A 21,926-nucleotide genomic window follows, 5' to 3' on the forward strand; every position below is an offset into this window, starting at 1 on the left:
GACGTCGAAGGTCGCAGGTGTCTCCGGCCTTCAGCGAAGGACACGACAGAGAAGTCGAGCCGTTGCCTCTCCGTTACCTCCTGGATCGGGATCGTCGAGGGAGGGCGACGCCGGATCGGAAAGGGTTGAGGTTCTCCCGATTCTCTCTTGACACTTCTTCTCCCTCGCCGAAGCCAGGCTAATACCGTCCGGTAACGGGCAATCCGCGTACCAATTTGCTGGCGAACCAGTACATACCGCCCAGCATAGACGGTATCATTCGAAATTAAAATCCTTGATCTCAATACATAATGTAGTAAAATTTGTAATGACTCAAATGCATGGCTTCACTAAGTGGGCTATAGTAAGCAAAATTTGACGTATCGAAGTGTATCGCTTCGTATGGGCGGTACATCAGTACACCCCAGTGTATCATGTGTCAGTATACTCGGTACAGCTCGATACAACTCGGCATGTACCATACCGATAGTTGGTCAGTACACCGGTATGGATTGGTAATGCGAACCATGATAGTAAGTATCAAATGTTTTCTTCAAACTATTTCAGTGAATATTGTAGAAAGAAGCCTTTTACTGTACAAGATTTGAGTGCAATTACTGGAAATAGAAATGAAGAATATCAAGCATTACAAGTGATAGGCCAAGTTGGATCAAACTACTCGACACAGGAAGAGGGCAGCGACCAGAAGAATGCGAGCCCTAAACAAGGGTCATCCACATATTGGTCCATGAATGGATCGGTATGTACCGCCAGTTTTGTACCGTTTTGAGCGATAAAACAATCCTTGTATGGCATTGGCTGATAAGCCAACCGTAGCAGGTGATGAGAGAACTAGCGGTTGTGTGCTACGTAAGGGGTGAGCATGAGCGAGAAGAGAGTGAGGGAGATGTGTAAACATCAACAAAGAAGGGAGGAAGGCGTGACTCAAGGGATTACCGATATAGGGTTCTAATAGGTAAAAGAATATCATCAACAAATCCTAAAGATAGCACATACAATATATACCATTTAAATAAAATCAGGTGAGGAATAAAAAACTAAACTTGAACTTATGGTCAACAAAATAATAGAAGAATAAATAATACCCGTTGAGGATTTATTCCAGCAGCAGCAACATATAAATCCAGCTTCCCAATTGCGATGCCAATACCCTGAACCCCAAGATCACCAAGGCCCAAAATTCGACTTCCATCAGTTACCACAATCATATCAACCTAAAATCAAAAGTTGCCTCATCAACAAAAAATCATGGGCTAATCTATTGGTGAGCTGCACATTTCAGAAACTAGAAAGAGCCTGGAAATGATCAGGTTATGAAATGATAAAAAAAACATCAAATTGTATGAGCTTATATAAATATTCCTGTTAATGTGCTAAAGACTAAGCGAACAACAAATCTTTTTGTCCAAAGCCTATGGACTTAGCAGATGACAAGAATCCATTTTTCCTAAGAATTTTGCTTTGTGCTATATTAACTATCAGAGGAAGATAAAAAAGCAGAGGTTATGCCTCTTTGCAGTATTCTGGTACCTGTTCAAAATACAAATTTAATCCAAAATGATATAGATATATGTGCAATTTCTGATGTGTATTGTATAAATTAGTGTCGAACTATTACACATTTTAATAATGTATTAAAACAAACATGATGTATGACAAAACATGCATGTCTTTTCAAAGTATTATTTTATCCTTGGTTTATATTGGGTTATAAAAATGAGAAATTCAACCATTAGAAGATGAGCAGAGAGAAGGCACTAATGTAAAGTACAAGTTGCACTAGAAGTGTGCTATTTGTACAGCATGTGACAAAGCTAAGTTGAAGGATAAACACTAAATGAGGAGTCACAAAGAACTGCAGCACTAATGGCACATTTGAAGAGAAAAAAATTGAAAACTTAGTTACTGATTCAATCTATGATGGCAGCACAATCAGTAATTCAAATGAAGCACTCTCTAATAATTGCTCAAACCATGGTCCAAAACGTAGGCCACAAGAAGAGCAGAAGAGCTCGGACTCACCTCCACTTCCTTATAGCACATTTATTCAAGTTTAACTTGAGCACTAGACAAGCTACATCCTATGCATTGAGGCTCTTCTCATTACTCATCAGCCATTTAATGAGCCATGATTTAAAAACGATAAGCCCAAGTCCCAAAGGACAAAGCAACCAAACCATGAGTTTGTCTTGCCTATTATCCAACATCTGAACTCCACCTTAGGTTGTCTTGCCAAATAGAAGTTTAACTTTCTTTGGGGACTACCAATCATTTCTATTAATACTAAGTCAATAGCATCAATATGTCACAAATCCACAGCACTCAATTGATGTGATGTAATGACAATCCGTTAGCTAAGGAAATTTTGTAAGACAACTGTAACAAAAAAGTTTTTAGCCGACCGACAAGCAAGGAATGCAATTTCGGCTGAAATGGTATGACACAGCTGATGTACTTCAGTGACAATAGCTGTAGTTCCTAGTTTACTTCAACCTCTTCTACATGCCATGGTTACACTTGCCTCAAGAGGCTCCTAGGATGTGTTATTAATGATCATGTGGCAACAACTTTTACCACATACATGCATCAATGCCACACAGTTTGAGTATAATCTGTCATGAGAGCAGTTCCAAGATTGGGTCCAACAAACATACCATAAAGATATAAAACTTTCAAAAGATCAAAAGTTTCTAACTGTGGAATCCCATCATTTGTTTTAATGGTAAATCTAGGTATATATTAATGTTATGTAGATGTATTACATTCCTCAAATCCCAGAATTTCATCACCTAATCCAACATCTCAACTCTTTATGAATTCTTTGTTGGTGAAGGGACACTTGAATTAATGGAAACAACTTTCTTTGATGGAGGACTATATGATGAAGTGTTTCCCCAATGGATATGAAAAGATAATAATTTCTATTTTCGATCCTTAGAGACCACAATTTCTATTAATTTATGACTTAGATATGCTTTTTGTTCTTATTTAAGTTCAATTTATATATCAAAAGATTAGGAGAAAGAAACCTTGACAAAGGGTTTTCATTTTTAGCTATTTGGGAACTTTTTTGTAAATAATCAATACAATTCGAGCCCAATACCTTGTGATAATCTATCAAAGTATTGCATCTCTTAAATATATCGGATGAGGTTTTGAACCCTCTACCTTTGGTAAATAGACCTGGTACACCACCACCAAGCTAACATTTTAGGTATAAAAATATATTGGATGAGGTTTCAAACCCTCAACCTTCAGTAAGTGAATCTGGTACATCATCACTAGACCAGTGTTTTAGGTGTAAAATATGTTAGATAAGGTTTTGAACCCTCAACCTTTAGGAAGTAGATCCAGTATATCACCACCAAACCAATATTTATGTGTAAAAATATGTTGGAAGAGGTTTCGAACCCTCAACCTTTAGGAAGTGGATCTGGTACACCACCACCAGACCAATATTTTAGATGTAAATATATCAAATGACGTTTCAAACCCTCAACCTTTGGTAAGTGTATCTCATACACCACCACCATATCGGTATGCGTAGTCAGTACAAAACCTTGTTCCTTACATGCAACAATGTTCCAGCATGAGCAAGGAAGGGAATGCAATGTCCAAAAATCAATTTTTGAGATGAAGAATTGGACATGCATCTAGTAATCGAAAGCTAGGTTTAGAGAAAACCTAAGACTTCATCACTCTGACAATTGTTCAGATTGAGAAATTGCCTGCCACATCAAAACAAACTGCATAGAAGAATCTCGTAGGTTATTGAGTGGATATGTGCTTTAGTTAAGTTCATCTAATCATGGAACAAGAATCATGTTTATAAGTATAACATCTATCCACAACTGGAAGTCAATATATTTTTTTTCTAAGATGTATGGGCACGAATCAACTAGAGCGGTAGCCTCCGAACACTACAATAGTTGTGGGCATGAATCAAGATCTAACAATAATCAGAGTTAGCATATATTTTTCATAACATGTAAAAGCTATTATGTGAACCTGCAAAAGCTTGACCTTAAGTGACACTGACAGGTACCAAGGATGCACTACAAATAGGATGCGCTACAAACATGAAACTGTTGATACAATTGAAAAGCATACAGCTTACTGAGCTAATTTCACTGTATATACAGCAAACTCTGAAACAATATTACTTAGGATAATGGATTGCCAGATATGAAAAAAGGTCAAGCCTCATTAACTTGAAAAAGCAGACTGTAACTGTATCGCCAAAACAGGAATAGCAAGTTTGCTTGATAAGTATTTCGTATAGTTGTGCAAAAAGAAAAAGTAACTCAAATACCAGCAGAGAATAATTACTGCCAAGAAAAATCCATATATTGTTCCCAATTTCAATTCAAAGAACTAAGAAATAGACTACCTGCTCAGCTGGCCAATTATATACCATAGACATCATCTCCCCATGATCAGCTGCACTGAAGTACATTCCCCGCGGTCGTCTAAAGAGACCACTATAGTTCTGGCAGACACGACCAACAGTGGGTGTGTACACTATTGGCGCATATTCCTTGATGTTTTCAATTAACACCTGCACATGTTTAAGCGAATCCATATAACCACACTTACCAAAGCAAAGAGTTGAAATCATAAATGAAAATTTGAATAAAGTAGTGTGCCCGTCATCAAAGAACTGTACATTGATCAGAAAGATGCCATTAGATAACATTACTTGTGCCCATGAATGGTCAAAATCCAGTCATCACATAACAAAAGGCTAACAGGTTCATTAATTAGCAGAAGGATTAAATGATGTATCTCAGTCACAGGAATCCTCCACAAACGACAAACGACAATCAGCAAACTCAAGATAGAGTACTTATAATCAAACTTCCAAAACTCACTTTGTAGTACATTGTTTCATTTCGGTCATGCAACCTGTTAAGAATGCGCCATTTGGCCAATGCATTGGTATCCGATGGCCCATCACTCGCATTCAATTCCAGTCTTTTCAAGTCAACCACTGTTAATACAGGAAATTACTTAGAAACATATAAGCAACCAACATACGACAATGCAAGATATTAGGTAGAAAAATGTTCAACATATTATTGAATAATTCTGATTACTTAGAAACATATCAATCATAGTACTCCATTTCTAAAAATTTTACAACATAAAAAATTCAATTAAAATAAAGCCAGCTTAAAAAAGCTTTCCAAAATTCATGTTACAGAAATGCAAACAACAGACTGCTGAGTAACAGAACAATGAAAGCAATTTAATACATAAGTCAAACAAATATATAGCAATCATGTCGTGATAAACCTAAATAATACATGACTAGCATATGAACAAAACAAACTGTTGAAACGAAGAAAAATAGCATTTTCAGTCTAATTGATGAATTGTAAAGAGCATGATTTGGGTTGAGATGTTTTAGGTCATTAACTTATAAGGACTTGAGACCCACTAAGAAGGTGGAGAAGTTCAATGTTTGGCAAAGAAAACATCCTTCTGCGTGTAAGATTCCTTTATTTCCTATGCTACATTTAGCTTAGACTATATCCCTGGACCATGTTAAGTGGGCCAGTGTCTCAGCATTGGTGACTGGAGGTTGACCATCAAACCTTGGGTGTCGGCCATTGCCAGAAGTTATATTGGAATTTATGCTACCAATGCAGGTTATCTGATCATCAGAAGTTGTGCATCGACTGACAAAAGATGAGTTCATGGTTTAATTACCAAACGTGATGGAGAGTATATAGAATGTATGCTTAACAATCTAAAGGGAGTTGGAAGGTCAGAGTGTCTATCGTTATCATTCACGAACACCCTCCAAACTAACCATTGAAGAACTTTTGCCCCTTTACAGTTTTGCCTACACATTGAATAAGTAAAAATATGTTTGATGTTGGACAAGTGCATGGTGAGTAGAGAAAATATGATTCTTTATTTTCAGAATAGAGGAAGGGAAAGAGAGGAAAAAGAAAGACAATGATCATGAAAGATAACAAGGATAGAAGAGATAATAAAAAAATAAATCAAACTCACTCTAGTTCAAGTATTGTCTCTTGCGAAAAGAAGTCTTGCACCGATGCACATTTTATGCGTGGATGATAGAATTGTATCATCAGAAAAAAGGTTTGAATATCAAATTGTAAAAACATATTGTTCATTCAAGATATCCTCTATTTCTTCTCCTTTGAATTGATGATATAGTTGGATTTGGGTTTAGTTCAACATGCGTTCATTTCAGCATTGTTATTTTTTTCTTTGAAATAATTTCAGTACTTAATAAGAACTTTTTTAAAAATCATAAATTGACACACGGCATTATCTCCCATCGTTCCATTTTAGTTTCAAAGATTACTCAATGGAAGCCAATGAGAAAAAAATTTAGAAGAAAACACAATTTGGTATTACAAGATTTGATTGAAAATTCAGATTCTGTAAGAAAGTTTCATGATGATTAAAGGATCTACAAGAAAAGTCTATCAATCATATAGATTACAAACAAGAAAGATTATTTACCAAAATAAATTTAAAATATAATGCCCCCAAGGATAGAAAGAATAAATGGTTGATTTACACATAGATTGCAATTTTGGCTGGTATTTATCTCCGACCACTGCCTGGCTCACGGACCAAGTGCAGACCAGGCAGTTCAAGCCTGCTACAACGCTACCACCTGGTACAGCCTTGATACTAAGTGAAACTGATCAATTTCAACTTGTACAGCCTGTACCAACCTGTACATGTTGGTAGTGGTCCAAATTTGACTGTTACATTGTTCCAACTGTCAAATATGACCTAAACGGACTATTGCGTCTCCTTTTGGGCTTATTTGAGCCCAGTTCAGCAGACTCCTCTCCTCTCTCACTGTCTTTTTTTTTTCCTCTAAATGTGCTTAAGCTCACTAATTACCTTCCAAACTGACTAGGGAAGGAAATTATCTGGTGCAGGTTATTGCAGATGGAATAGATTTTATGATTATATGGGAGGTTATGCTAGAGAACAGATAATGGAAAGGAAAGAACATGCAAAAACATAGTTCCAAGTGAAACAGTAATTAAAGGATCAAATTGTCTGTCTCAACTATGACAAATATTTATGTGATAGAAATCCTACATGATAGACTATTAGATCATAAAATACAAAGACAGCAAGAGTGTGTTTGTAGCTGCTACTGAAGCTACACAGACAAGAAAGCCAGCAACCATTGTTTGTGATAAGAGTACTTAAAAACAAATCAAGATAGAAATTTTGGAACTGCAGGAAGCATACAAATTTTCTGAACTTGGTGAAGCATTCATTGTAAATGATGACTATTTTCATATACAAGTTGACCTATGGCCTACAAGCATCATCATTCAGAAGGTGACATGTTTCAACTTGTCAATTTTGTTGGAACCACAGATTTTAATGTCTTCCAATTCTATCACATATGGTGAATTTGGATATTAAGTAAAATAAGTTTAAACTATAACATTTATGAATAATTGCTACTAGGAATGATTGAAACAATTTACTAAAAATATTGTTCTTATGAAGCAAAAGAATAAAAGTTTGACCCATGAACTTGAGGATGGAAGTCTATGCAAATGAAGGGGTCAGATGAGGCACGTCTTATCTCACCGAATCAAGAGATTTAACTTTGATATTTACTTATGTAATTTCTTAACTTTTTGATTGAATAGAATATAGATTTTATTTACTTGTTTTAACAAACTCTATTAGGAAAGTTTTGAAGTTACAAATATTTTAGGATAACCTTCTACTCTCAAAGCAAGATACGTATAGCCTATAAAAGGCATATCAACTCAACATAAGGATGGTCATCTTTAATAGATTTCTCTTTCAGCCTATAAAAGGCATATCAACTCAACGTAAGGATGGCCATCTTTAATAGAATTTCTCTTTCTTTTGTTTGATGGATTTTACATCTACCCTCAACGATTTGTCATGTCCAATCCTAAGTTAACACTTCAGTCTTCCCATCGATAACCTAAAGAACATAAGCTGAAAGTGCTTGTCCAGGAAAACGCATCAGCATCTCGTCATTTGCAGTTATCCTGTTCTGTAGCTCAATCCACCACCAGTCCACTGTTAATTCAAGTCAACAGGCATCATCATAATTAGCAAAACCAATACAAATTTCAAAAAATGATACTGACAAATTAATCCTTACGATCTTGAAGAATTGATCTTTCAATTAAATCACAGAAAATTCGGGATATTTCTTGTAAGGAACACGGTTCCAGAAACGTACTGAATCGGTCAATCTGTTGCTGCGGAGTCATAACATTCGGAGGAAGAAGCCCGCGAAGATCCAGACGGTCCCGCTCGGTCATGGAGAAGGCTGTGCCCTGATCCGTGCGCAATGAACCAATAACCAGTTAATCAAACAACTCGATACTCCCAAAAACCCCAAACACGCAGTGGAAGAGTCAGAGAGAAGGATCTCATGGGTGATTAAATACTTTGTTGAACCAGGGGTCGTGGAGGATGTCGAGACTCCGCTTGTGGACAATGGAAGGGCGAGAGCCCTCGCAGGTGGTGAAAGGCCTAGATCGCTCCCCGGCGAGAAACATCCTCAGCCGCCATCGGAGCGGCAACGAGGAAGGGGTTCGCCGGACGAGACGCGGCAGAGAGGACGAGATCGCCATATCCGGCGATGCTTCTCGCGAGCGGAGAAAAGAGGGGGGTTGGGCTTGGGCTACGAGTAAGAGCTGGTGGCGACGACGATAAACTACTTCTTTCCTTTTGTCTATGACGCGAGAAAGGGGGAGACGCGCGGCTCATCGACGGCCGAGAAAAGGGACCAGAAAACGGCCACTACGATGATTATAACGGTTCTAATTGGCACAGTTCACCCGATAGAATGCTGTTGTAACCATACCCGAGAGGAAACACTATGTCTGAGATGATACGGTGAAGATGTTGAGACATTAGAGCGTTGACATTTCAACACAAGATAAAATACTTGTTGGTCTTTTTTTGCATACCACCCTTGTTTAGTTTTTACATTATTTTGTAGAAAGAGATTTTTATTTTATGAAAAAATAAAATACTTGTAAAAAAAACTTTTCTTGTCAAAATCAAGTTTGGGCTAAACTCAGTATTCTTAAATAAAATTAGAGTAATAACTTTTAAACAAATCAAAATTGAGACCACCAATTCTAGTTGTCGAGAACCAAGAATACTGTAATTATTCTTGACCGCTCTAATCAAAATTGAGGCCACCTCTACTCATCTTTCGCTCATCATCCTCGTTTTACCATTCTTTATTATTCATAGCGTAGCCTCTTTATGAATAAATGTATCATGGCTGATGAGTCAACATGGTTCGATCCATGAGTCGATGTTGAGAGTTCTCTTTTGGTTGAACTGGACGCCGAGGAGGGTCGGGACCTCGTGACGGAGTGTTGATAAGTGTTTTTCGGTCCGGGCACCACCTACGTTGAGCAGCATCTCTCCGCTCCCGAGTTGGTTGGCAGCTCGTCCTCGTTCACTAGATGGCGATTCTCGGGTCGAAACGCTCGTGGCTCGAGGGTGGCTGTTTGCTTGAAAAAAGACCTTCGTCGGTGATTCCCGACTTTGGCCACTTCGACGAGCGAGTCAGTTGTGGGTTGAAATTGTTTATGCCTCCTCCCCCTGGCCGGATGTCGACCATGGGCTTTTATACTATTGTACGAGGGTCGGTTGTACATGGGTTCGACATGACCCCTAATCTTCAAGAGTTGAGATGGCACTTCAGACTGGCCGTCGTCTCGGGACGCACAAAGCGACGTCAAACGACGTCGCCCTAGGTTCTCGGGACGAGACATGCTAAACAACGTCTTGATACGAATTCTGACTTGGCGTATGAGGGTGCTCCCCTTGCTGATTCTTGGGTTGGCGTGGTGGACGTACCAAACAACACATCGGTACGGATTCTGACTTGGCGTGTAGCATCGACTGTGACGTGTCTTCGATCCAAAATATGTTTTATCACCTCCTTTCTAATTCTTGTTTCTCGCAAGTGTGGTTGGATTGACATGGGTAATGTATGAAGAATGAAGACGGCAGATACAGGCGTGGTGAATGTGTGGAGGGGACCAAAAATTAAGGTGATGGAGGATAAAATAATTATTTATGAAAAAAGTTTATAAAATTTGAGATGTTCTACGGCTATTTTTAAAAAAATTGACTGCGGCGTCTTCACGAATGATTCATTTATTATCCAACCAATCAAAATTTCACGATTGCCAAAGCACTGGTACGACGCTTCGAATCCTCGTAGGGGCATTTTGGTCACTCAGGTTGTTTGTTTCGCAGGCTCGAGCCACTACAGAACGTGAGAGAGCCCCGGCGGTACCCTCACCACGAAACCTCCTTGCCTTTTCTATCTTCCCGGGCTTTTGGACTTCGCTTTCACGCCAGTTCTGTGACAAAAGTGGAGGCCCTTCGTCTTTCTGGAGCTCCTTGTCGCTGCAATCGCCGGAAAATGTTTTGGTAAGATGGCGTCCGTCGCGCGGAGGACGCGGACTACCCGAGCCCTGAACGGGGATAAGAACTCCGATGCCAATTCCTCCCTCCGTTCAACCGCCGGCTGCGGCGGTCGTGGAGGAGATGCCCTAGCTTCCAGAACCAGGGTCAAGACCCAGTGCGACAAGCCGGATGTCATTCTCCTTGATGATGAGGAGGAGGTGGTGGTGGTGGGAGAGGGAGGAGGAGGACGGCGGACAGGAGGAGGGATAAGAGGACGGCGAGTAGAAGGCCGTCAGAATCGCGAGGAGACGGTTCGTTGGGTTAGAGACTCCGTGCATTTTTCGGAGTCTCTTGTGTCCTCCTCGTCGCAGAACGCCGTCTTCTTTGATGTGGAAAGCGATGAAAATGAGAGTGAGAGCTCTGTCCAGGGTTCCCTGAGGTCGGGATCATTTTCTAACGAGGGGAAAGCGGGCTCCTGGGGCAACTCAGAATCCAGATTGCATGCTGGACAAGCTGAGATAGGGAAAATTCATGAAATCGACGGTTCCAGAGAGGAGTTGGAAGCTGAATCCAATGGACATAGCATTCCAGTTGGAAGTGAGGAAGAAAAGGAAGACGACACTTATGAAGATAGAGAACCTTCCAAAGCTGATGTAGAAGTTGAAGCTGATGATTCTTCCAGTCAAAAGGTTATCCAACTCGATTGTGAAGATGGCAATGAAACGGAAGAAGATATGGCGCTCGATGATGTCGAAAAGGATTGGGGATCTTCGGTCAAAAATGACGAGCTTTCTGGACAGAGAGACGTTAAGGAATCAGATGAAGATGGTGCGAAAGCTAAAGAAGAATTGACGACTGATTCTTGTGTCGCAAAGAGGACTCGATCATCTGTGGGAAAGCAGCAGAGAGTTTCATATGTTCAATATTTTGAAGAGGATGAGTCAGATGATGATGACGCAGACGGGGAAGCATCGCAGGAAGATGTGCCATATGATCATACCAATGAACTCGCTGCCGAAAGCATGAGGAGTACATTTGAAGGCAGAACCAATGGGTGCAAGGAGAATGGTAGGTGTTCTGCGTCTTTGCTGAAGAAGAGAAGGTTCTCAGTTACCAACATCCCTCTGTCAGTTAGCAACACTGAAACTAGCACTGGTGGCCCTGCGAGCCGTGGTGGCTTTGGCATTTCAGTTCGCACCCAGTCACATTTTGATTCAAAGCTTGATGAGAAGGAAAACAAGCCTGGGATCGCTACTGAGACATTTTGTCTAGATGTGGATGAATCTGATGAGCTTTTTGGCTTAAATAAAGAGGATAAGAAGGGTGGTGAAAATGGAACCGATGGTGGTGAGAGAGAAGGGATCAAACTGGAGGGATTCCGTGTTGGAAAATTCCAAAAGAGAGAGCGGGATAGGCCATTAAAACATTCTGGTATCAAAATCTGTCTTGATGCATTTTTCAGCCACACAGAAAAGCTTCCGGTTGATTCCTTTCCTCCCAAGAATGAGCCATACTGTGAGGAACCTGACTTTTTCTCTTTTGAAGTACCAAAAGGAGTTGAGAAATCTGACTCTGAAAAAGCAATGGATGAACTGTGGGCTGATTTTGAATTCGCTATGGGCTTAGAGAACATTGGCACTTACAATGCTGATAAGGTATGTCTTTAAGCATGACGCTCATGATGAAGTTAGATATTGACAAATGTTCACCAAATTGTAGGGTGGTTTATATCATCACATGTAGTTGTTTCATGGATAGCTAAAAGTTGCTAACTTGTTGCCATGAATGGGTAGCGTTTTAGGTAAGTCAAAAGATACCTTCTTATCATTTTGCACAAATTTTCATGTCAAATCTAGACTATCCAAAAAATCCAATCATAAAATATTATTCCCTGCACATCAATCAAGTTTGTTTTGTACATGCTCATGAATATGCTAACATATTTAAATAGAAAAGGAACTTTATTTTTTGCCAATTGAGGTCTATGTGGAAATTCCTTCTTCACATGTTGGTTCTCATAGGATAATTACTAAATAGATTGTCTTGATAATTTAGAGAACAATTTATTTGGATAATTTCACTTCATAAAACTGAATTATGCATGATAATTTCTTCTTTTTCTTTTATAAAATAATGTTTTAACGAAACTTGAACTGCTTCTACTAAGGAAGGAGAGTAGCATATGTAAAGGTGCTATCATTCAATTCTATGTAATGAGAATAGAAGAATGTAAACTACTATTTAGATTTAGGTTCTAGATTATAAACTGTAGGATTTTACTCTATATGTTTATCTGACTAATATATTTGAGTTTCATGTTTTGGCCTACTTCAACTCGAAAAATGAGTCAAAGTTTTTGGTGTTCTCGCATTCTCTTATTTGTTAACTTCTGAAAACTTCTATATATTACATAAAGTAATCAGAGAAATCACTAGAATACTAATGAAGACATATGAATTTTCCTTTTTATAACTCCATTATTTTGTCAATCATCCCTCACGTTCATGCAGTAGATGTGATAAATACCTTTAATATTTATGCCCTAAACTGAGATATCTGTTGCATAGAGACCAATTTGCCCATTGAGAATAGATCACTTTCATGTGAAATTTCATCCAGTAATTTCCACCATATTTGGTGATTTCTTTCTTGTTAAGTTTAAAAGAAGAGATCCCCTGATATTTTGCAGTGTCAAGGAGAAGAATTCGACACACAGGAGCCAGAATATGATCCATTAACTTCATGCTGTGAAGGGAAACATTGTTTTATCCTCGATGAACAAACAGGAATCAAATGCAAGTTCTGCTCTTTTGTTCAGCTGGAGATCAGATACATTTTTCCATCTTTGGTGAGTGGTCAGTTTTTATTTTGTAGCATAGTGCAGGAGTACCTTATGCTGCTGAAACTTAATGACCTTTAATTTTGTATTTTTACTTTCATGTTTAAGGAAACAAACACTTGGGAGAAGTCTGAGTGGAAATGTTGCAGCAGTGAGAGTGGCCAACTGCATTTTAACGACCTTTGTGAGACATTGACGAAGTTAAATGGACAAGCTTCTCATAGTCATTTATGTGGAACTGTGTGGGATCTCATTCCAGGTGTCTATACAACTATGTATGAGCATCAGCAGGAAGCATTTGAATTTATGTGGAGAAATCTAGCTGGGGGGATTCACCTTGATGAGTTAAAGTCGGGTTCTGGATCTGATGTGCTTGGTGGTTGTGTGATTTCTCATGCCCCTGGAACAGGAAAGACCCGTTTATCCATTGTTTTTATTCAAACTTACATGAAGGTTTTCCCAGAATGTAGGCCTGTGATTATTGCTCCCAGTGGAATGCTCCTTACATGGGAAGAAGAAGCCAGAAAATGGGATGTCAGTATACCTATCCATAATTTGAATTCTTTGGAATACAATGGGAAGGAAGATAAAGAGGCACTTTCCCTGGCAGAGAAAGAACCTCAAAGAAGCAATCTGATACGTCTTGTGAAACTCTGTTCATGGGGCAGAGGCAATAGTATCCTTGGAATAAGCTATAATTTGTTCAAGCAACTAACATCCAAGGCTTCAACTGGTTTAAGTAAGATCCTTCTTGAGAAGCCAGGTTTGCTTGTTCTTGATGAGGGCCATATTCCTAGAAATGAACGGAGTCTTATATGGAAGGTATTAGGAAAAGTCAAAACTGAGAAGCGTATCATCCTTTCTGGAACTCCTTTTCAGAATAATTTTGTTGAGCTTTACAATATTTTGTGTCTGGTAAGACCTAAGTTTGCTGAAAAGATCTCGAATAAAACATTGAAATCCTGTAGGAGGCAAGAGATTTTCTTAGACAAGGAACAAGCTATCCTAGCAGGAGAAAGTGGGGGAAAAGGAATATGGGCTACTCTAACTAGTGATGTTACCAATGACAATGTTGAGGAAGTCCGATCAATATTAAAACCTTTTGTGCATGTTCATAATGGTAGCATCCTTAAAAATCTTCCAGGTTTGAGGGAGTGTTTAATTGTTTTGGATCCCCTGCCTCAGCAGAAATGCATTATTGAGAAAATAAAGTGCATTGGGTCACATGGCAACTTCGAGAGGGAATATAAGGTATGCTTAGCTTCCATTCATCCTTCACTTGTGACTCATCTGAACATGTCTGAGGAAGAAGAATCTCTGGTCGATACTAATTTGCTAGAAAAACTGAAATTGAGCCCAGTTGAGGGTGCAAAAACACGATTCGTCATAGAAGTTGTTCGGTTGTGTGACCCACTCAATGAGAAGGTGTTGATCTTCAGTCAGTATATACAGCCATTGGTTATGATCAAAGAACAACTAATTAACGAATTTGGTTGGAATGACGGAAAGGAGGTGTTACAGATGGATGGAAAGATTCTCACAAAAAATCGTCAACCTTCAATAGATATTTTTAATGATACAAAAGGCAAAGCAAAAGTGCTACTTGCCTCAACCAAGGCTTGCTGTGAAGGGATAAGCTTGACAGGGGCATCAAGGGTTATACTGCTGGATGTTGTTTGGAACCCAGCAGTAGGTAGGCAAGCAATCAGCAGAGCTTATAGAATTGGACAAAAGAAATTTGTATACGCATACAATTTGATCACATTTGGAACAGGTGAAAGAGAAAAGTACGATAAGCAATCCAAAAAAGATCTCTTGTCTAAATTGCTCTTCTCCCCGGAAATTGATTTCAATAATATCAGAAACAGTATCTCACAGTCAGAGGAGGGACACTTTCCCAAAATTATCTCTGAAGATAAGATTTTGGAACAGATAGTTGAAAGACTGAAAATTATGTTTGTTGACATCTACTACCCACCAAAGGAGTACTGTATATGCGCATAGCCATTTCCTTGTCTAAAAGAGTGGATTGTGGTTATCTGTGACTGGAACCTGATTCATGGTTTGCCATCTTATAGCATGCTATATTTGGATGTCAACCAGTAAGTTGTTCAGAAGAGCAATAAAAATGTACAACTTGTTATAATGGTAAAAGTATAGCATTTTTTTGATTGTGCAATATCAACTGATACTATGCAAGCATCCGGAAGTTTGATCTGCTTATTTACATTGGTTCTCTGATATTGCATACAACTTACATTATTTGAGTCTCATTTACACACTGTTTTCCTGTTGTCTGTCAAAGTTGTTTTGGTAATTTGAGAAACAATGCATTTATCTATGAGACTTCCAGGTAACAATTCATGTGCATAATATTTATTTTTATTTGGTTCCATAATTTTCATTTTCAATTGACATGAGGCTTATTTGGTTCCATAATTACAGTGGCTTCTGGATTTAGCTTATTAAAAGAAACTTACCTTAGATTATGAAGTAGCAAGTTTTTTCCTGTTGTAGATGGGATGACACAGACAATATGCATATGCACCATATTGATTGATTTATTATTGTTGAATACTGAGATTAATGAGAGTTGGGTCTGCCATTAACCTTTCAGCAAGTGAAAGCTTTTCAGAGTTCATACATGAATTAGCACAGATGATTTATCAGCTTTGTAAGGACTTCGCGTATATGAAGTCAGAGTATCCCTAGTCTATATTGTATACTTCTCGTAGTCGACAAATACTAAGCTCTGAATTTATCCATTAGAAAGCCACATTTTTTATTTGAAGGTTCATTGTGAATGATCAAAATTTCTTATCGTACCAATTTGCCTAGGAAATTATTGGTTGGATTACTTCCTTATTTAATGCTGCAAGGTTTTGCTGAATACTGAGAGTTAGATCTTTGAAGTTATTGGTTGTATTACTTCCTTAGTGAAAGCTTTTAAGTTATACATGAGAGTTATTATTATTGAATACTGAGATAGATGAGAGTTAGATCTTCCAACTTCATACATAAATTAGCACAGATCATGTGTCAGCTTCTTAAAATGCAAGAGTTAGCATACTGTATTGGATATTTTTCCAAGTAAACAAATACAAAGGCTCTTATGTATCCACTATAATCATTTTTTTAAATTAAACGAATTAAAACAATCTTTTTTTTTACAATATGAAGAAGATAAGTAAAATCTAGATATTGGCTGTTGTAAAAATAACTTCATCACTATTCATCATAAGAGAGCCAATAACATTCTTTCTTCCATATAAAAACACTTGATATATATATATATATATATATATATATATATATATATATATATATATATATATATATATATATATATATATATATATATATTTGTTTGTTTGTGACATTGAACATTATTGAAAGACTTACTTTTTTTACTTAATATGCCATATTGACTTAATATGCTTGATAGAACAAATATTATTGATGTCTCAGTCCATGGTCCAAACTCCCTAAATGTGAGTTCCAATAGTTCAAAAGAAGTTCTTTGTATTAAGTTTAAGATATCTTTTTATATCTTCCTCGTCATAATGGGTGAGAAGGAAGCTTGTGATTATCTTCTCAAGGAAGCTTGTGATTGTCTTCCTTGTCATAATGGATGAGAACGAAGTTTATGTGTGTCTTTCCAATCATAATAGATGAGAAGGAAGTTTATGTTTGTTTGTTTTGAATCTGTCCATATAAGCATATGAGTGGAGGGTAACTTGGATCCCATGTGGCGATCACATGTTAATTGATATTGTATTTCTTATCATTTGTCCCCCTCCTCCTAGGCCTAAAGGCGTGCTTCAGGGTTCTTATGAGAGGGGTTCGAAGTGTGTCATTTAGTTCATTCGTTATGGGAGCATTCGAGATTTCCTCTTGTAGGTCGGGTTTTCTCAACTTATGTATTGGGTGCATTTCGTCTTGTGCTTTCATTATAACGGATTTTTGCTATCATAGGTTAGGTTTTTTCAACTCATACGTTTCTACCGCAGTTAGCCTTATGTCTTTACCGTGATAGATTTCTTTTCACGCGAGTCAGGTTTTTCTGATTTGTGCGTCTCAAGCATGTTGGCCTTATGCCTCCGTCGTGGCGGATTCTTTCTTATACGGATTGGGTTTTCCCGACTAGTACGTCATGAGTACGTTGGCCTTATGCCTTCCTATGTTAGATTTCTTCTCATGTAGGTTAATTTTTTTCGATTTATATATCTTGGGCATGATGGCCTTGTGCCTCAATCATGATAAATTTTTTCATACAGATTGGGTTTTTTTAACTCATGCATATCAAGCATGTTGACCTTATGCCTTCGCCGTAGTAGATTTCTTCACATGGGTTGAATTTTTTTGACTTATGCATTTTAGGTATATTAACCATGTGCTTTCATCGTGACAAATTTCAAGTTTTCTTTTCACATGTTTCTTTTCTTTCTCCATATTATAACACCTGATGTATGAGTCCTTTTTTTTGGTTTGTAGCATCACATTCTTTCTTGTTGTTATTCTTTTTAAGTTTATGTACTTATCTTTTTTTTTTTTGCTAAACTTGCTGGTCAAGAATATCGTTTTACATATCCATTAGAGAGTGAAATTACTTTATACCTTCAAACTTCTTCATAGCAAAAGCATGCAGAAATTATTAACGATACTCTTATTAGATGACAATCCACTAAAGCCACACTAAATTACCACAAACCTTGAAAATAATAAACATCAAAATTTACGTGGTTCGATATTTCTTCCCTACTGAAAGAAATAACAAAACAATTCTTGATTATGGAAGATTTCAGCTATTTTAACTTATAAAATTTGATTTTTGCTAATATCGAATCTTGTCTTTATCCCTTATCGTTTGTTAACAAAATATATATGTATTTGTCTCTTGAGAACACCCACAACAATATACAAAGTCTAGCAAAAACTAATTGCAACACTTCCCTCGAACTCAGCTTACCAACACACTCGTAAAGAAAAAGATAAGATAAAAAGAATAGAAGACCTTCTGATCCCAAGAAATCACCCTCGACAACTTCAACGTGAATTGATTGCATAGCTGCAGCACATTAAAAGTAGCCCCTAAGAAAGAAAACATTAAAGAAAGATCAGATCTCGTCGCAACCAATTGGTCGGTGAGGAAATCATTAATCTTTTCTTTTCCTCGAGATTGGTGACACCAAGTTTTGCGTTTCAAGTTGGGATTATGTGGGCTTAATCATGTGACAATGACTTATCCCCAAAGCAATAATAATCATGAGAATCATATCTCTATACTTATCTCCTTACAAAGTTGACTATCCAAACCGTATTAATCATTAAAAGACTTAAAATAGCATATATGCATATCTCATATTATTTAAGACACTCCTTTAGTCCTTTGAGTCAATATATACAAATATAGTGTCTCCCATGCATTCTAAATATTTTTAGTATTACGATGAGTTTTCGATATGTACATATAAAGTCAACACTATAACTAATACAAATTAGCTGTAATATTACATATAAAGTCCTCTGATCTTTGTAAATACATAAGGGTTTATGATCTTTAGTGTGGTAGAATTACAATGGGGAAGAGAAAGATGTAATTGTGTGAGGAATCACTACCGCATCTCTATCTTATTTGTTGTCACTTGCTACGACAGCCGTCGTCTCCGCACCTCTCCGAACCACCAGGAGGTCTCGCTGCCAAGCTTCTATGTCTTGCGAACGATTTCGAAGATGAGCCTCGGCCATGAAGTCGTCGTCTTGCCTCGCACGGCTCGCCTTGTTGTGGCATTTCTCCTTGCTGCGGTGCTGACATACGCTTGCTTATGGCTCCCGGAGGTGTCAATACCGTCCATGTTTCGGCTGGTACGTACGCATGCCCGTGCGCCGAACGAGCTTCGCCTCCATCTTCATTTAGATAACTTGTTCTTCATCTTGCAATCCTATCCTATCTATCTATCCAATAATGATCAGAAGCAATGCCTTTAACAGCTGAGTCAAATCAGCAGAACCTGATTTCGTTGTTCAATTTCTTGCATGAACTTTCGGTTCTGTCATCCAATACATACAGTTTTAGGTAATGCTTTACTTCGATGTTTGGGATCTCCATAGATTTTTGCATGTTCAGCTGGCCGAATTCATCCCCTTTCCCGACTTAACGATATAACATTTAATTGAGCAAAACAAATGTGTTCATAATTACTTCAAACATTCTGTACTTTCTTTGGCCATGCAGACGACCCAGAAAGACGAGCTTCAAAGACAGTTGGAGGGAGCTTCCATGGCGAACAGGACATTGATAATAGGAGTGATTAGTAATGCCTCTGCGGAAGACGACAGTATCCTCCAACTTTTCCTCCAAAGCATGCGGGAAGGGGAGGAGACTCGGTTCTTGATCAAACACATTCTTTTCGCTGCAGCCGATCCGACAGCATACAACAACTGCATGGTTCTTCAGCTTCATTGCTACCAGCTATATACTGGATATGTTTTCACTTCGCCAGATGCAAGCTCTCAAAATGCAAGCTACACCAGCCTCACTCGGACACAAACTCTCTTCCTCGGAGAAGTTCTCGGCCGTGGGTTCAGCTTCATCTTCACAGTAAGTCAGCGGAATTTGGACAAACATTCATGCATGCAAAAGACCACACATCTGTAGTTCTTATTGCACTTCTGCGCTTACAGGAAATGGATGTAATGTGGCTAAGGAACCCATTCGCAAGGTTGAGCCACGGTGGAGAAGACATGCTGTTAAGTCACGGTGTATACGATGGGCATCGATTCGAAGAATTCAACTCCACCAACAGTGGCTTATACTTTGTTTCTTCAAACGAAAAGACTACTGCATTGTTCAAGCAATCATATGCTGTGATGCATCACTCAAAGAGCATTAGAGAAGACGATGCGCTTTATGTTTTGAAGTCCGAAGAAGTCCTTCAGCAGTTGGACATGAAAGTGGGATACTTGGATCCGACATCCTTCGGCAGTTTCTGCCAGGATAACCTGGATATCACAAAGGTCATTACGGTGCATGCAAACTGCTGTCCCAGAAATAAAGCAAAGATTGAGGATCTCACGGCCATGCTTGATGCCCGGAATGCATACAATGGCACATTTAATGCCACAATTCCTGCTCACGGTTCTTGTTCCCAATCATGGAAGGTAGATTCTGAACTTGTTGCATTTCAAAAGAGCAGAAAGTAATCTTCAAAATGTTTCTATATAGAGGATTTGTCTCATATGTTGAGTTCACAAGCAGAGTTCATGTTTTGTATCTTCATTCAAACCATCAAACCATGTTGGTACACAGAATTCCAGAGTTCCTTAAACATTCACCATAGCATCGATGAGAAATTCGATTCACTTTTGTCAGCTGAAGTCCTGCAAAGATCTTCTCTCGTATATGAAAGATTCATACTTCTTCCTTGCTCATGCATCTTATTGTTGCTTTTGGCCAGACATATCAGCTTGAAACAGCTTTGCAAGGTGCTTCCATGGGGAACAAGACCGTGATCATCAGTTACCTAAACAAGGCATATGTCGATGAGAACGGCATGCTGGATCTCTTCCTGAGAAGCCTGACAGAAGGGGAGAGTACCGCATTCTTGATCAAACACCTCTTCCTCATCACAGTGGATCAAATTTCTTTCGAACGTTGCAGAACGCTGAATCTTCATTGTTATAGGCCTGTTGCTGAGGGCCTTAATTTCTCCAAGGAGCAGCTCTTCATGTCTGCTGGCTACATTGATTTGGTGTGGCAGAAAATTCTCATTCTTGGACAAATCCTTGAGCACGGATACAACTTCATCTTCACGGTCGGTCAATGTAGGCCTTAGATTTCAATTCCAAGAGTCGAATCATTTCCGATCTCACCTTTTTTGCTTTTGCTGTAATCAGGACATGGATGTCATATGGCTAAGGAATCCCTTTGCCAAGTTGAATCTAAATGGCGAGGACTTCCAGATAAGTTGCGACAGATACAATGGCAATCCATTCGACGATTCTAATTCCATCAACACAGGATTTTTCTTTGTGAGGTCCAACAACAAAACCATCAAGCTGTTCGACATGTGGTCTGCGTCAAGAGAATCCTTTGGGCAAAAGCATGATCAAGATGTTCTTGCTGCTTTGAAATCTGCGGGTGTCTTCAAGCAATTAGGCATCAGTGTTCGATATTTAGACACTCTTTACTTCAGTACATTCTGTCAAGACAGCGAGAGCTTCAAAGAAGTGACTACGGTGCACGGCAACTGCTGTCGAAGTATAAAAGCGAAGATAGATGACCTGACTGCAGCTCTACAAACCTGGAAGAAATTTGATGGCACTACAGCACTCACATGGCCGAAGCACATAGCATGTATACAGTCCTGGAGAGATTAACTGTCAAATGTAGCTTCCGAAATCTATATCTTGTTTCTTCATCTCTTTCATTCCATGAGTTCTTTAATATGTTGAAGTTGGATCCTCCATTGATAATATATCTGAGGTCTCTATTATTTACTCCTTGTTCTGCCACGAGCTGAGATCGTCGGTACACCAAGCCATTAACACCACTTGGAACGTAGCTGTGCGTTTTCTCTGTCACCACTCCAACCTTTCCCCATCTAAGCCTTCTCTGGAACTATCAGAGAGTGTCAAAGCATGTCTT

The 21,926-nt window shown here is 38.6% G+C and overlaps 3 protein-coding genes across 4 annotated transcripts in view; 2 read left to right on the forward strand and 1 right to left on the reverse strand.

Moving 5' to 3' along the window:
• The window catches only part of LOC135582305 (NAD-dependent malic enzyme 62 kDa isoform, mitochondrial-like), a 34,640-nt gene extending 25,832 nt beyond the window's left edge, over positions 1-8,808 (reverse strand). Inside the window, exons 1-5 of one of the 2 annotated variants that reach the window (XM_065116434.1) lie at positions 8,451-8,808; positions 8,240-8,336; positions 4,872-4,990; positions 4,391-4,558; positions 1,086-1,214 (exon numbers count right to left, since the gene is read on the reverse strand). In XM_065116434.1, coding sequence (XP_064972506.1) covers positions 1,086-1,214; positions 4,391-4,558; positions 4,872-4,990; positions 8,240-8,336; positions 8,451-8,636 — 699 coding nt within the window. In that variant the 5' untranslated portion in view covers positions 8,637-8,808. The remainder of the gene's footprint in view (positions 1-1,085; positions 1,215-4,390; positions 4,559-4,871; positions 4,991-8,239; positions 8,337-8,450) is intronic. The other variant, XM_065116435.1, reaches the window with a different exon arrangement.
• A 1,661-nt stretch (positions 8,809-10,469) lies between these two features.
• Positions 10,470-15,283, forward strand: LOC135618034 (SNF2 domain-containing protein CLASSY 4-like). Its single transcript, XM_065118936.1, is given in 3 exon segments — positions 10,470-12,099; positions 13,137-13,288; positions 13,388-15,283. Coding segments are annotated over 3 exon segments (3,678 nt in total).
• Positions 15,284-18,843: 3,560 nt separating this feature from the next.
• On the forward strand, positions 18,844-21,854 carry LOC135616080 (uncharacterized). The gene is made up of 5 exons (XM_065115251.1): positions 18,844-19,144; positions 19,515-19,880; positions 19,964-20,440; positions 20,737-21,093; positions 21,176-21,854. The coding sequence occupies exons 1-5, from the start codon at positions 19,013-19,015 to the stop codon at positions 21,656-21,658; spliced, it is 1,815 nt and encodes a 604-aa protein (XP_064971323.1). The 5' UTR covers positions 18,844-19,012; the 3' UTR covers positions 21,659-21,854.
• Positions 21,855-21,926: the final 72 nt, after the last annotated feature.

The sequence above is a fragment of the Musa acuminata genome, chromosome BXJ2-7 (genome assembly GCF_036884655.1).
Source record: "Musa acuminata AAA Group cultivar baxijiao chromosome BXJ2-7, Cavendish_Baxijiao_AAA, whole genome shotgun sequence".
Taxonomy (NCBI): domain Eukaryota; kingdom Viridiplantae; phylum Streptophyta; class Magnoliopsida; order Zingiberales; family Musaceae; genus Musa; species Musa acuminata.

Excerpts from the sequence above, each read along its gene's own strand:
- LOC135616080 (XM_065115251.1), top strand. The coding sequence starts at position 19,013 with ATGAGCCTCGGCCATGAAGTCGTCGTCTTGCCTCGCACGGCTCGCCTT. Across the intron at positions 20,441-20,736 it reads CTTGTTCCCAATCATGGAAG|ACATATCAGCTTGAAACAGC; the intron begins GTAGATTCTGAA and ends GCTTTTGGCCAG. Across the intron at positions 21,094-21,175 it reads GATACAACTTCATCTTCACG|GACATGGATGTCATATGGCT; the intron begins GTCGGTCAATGT and ends TGCTGTAATCAG.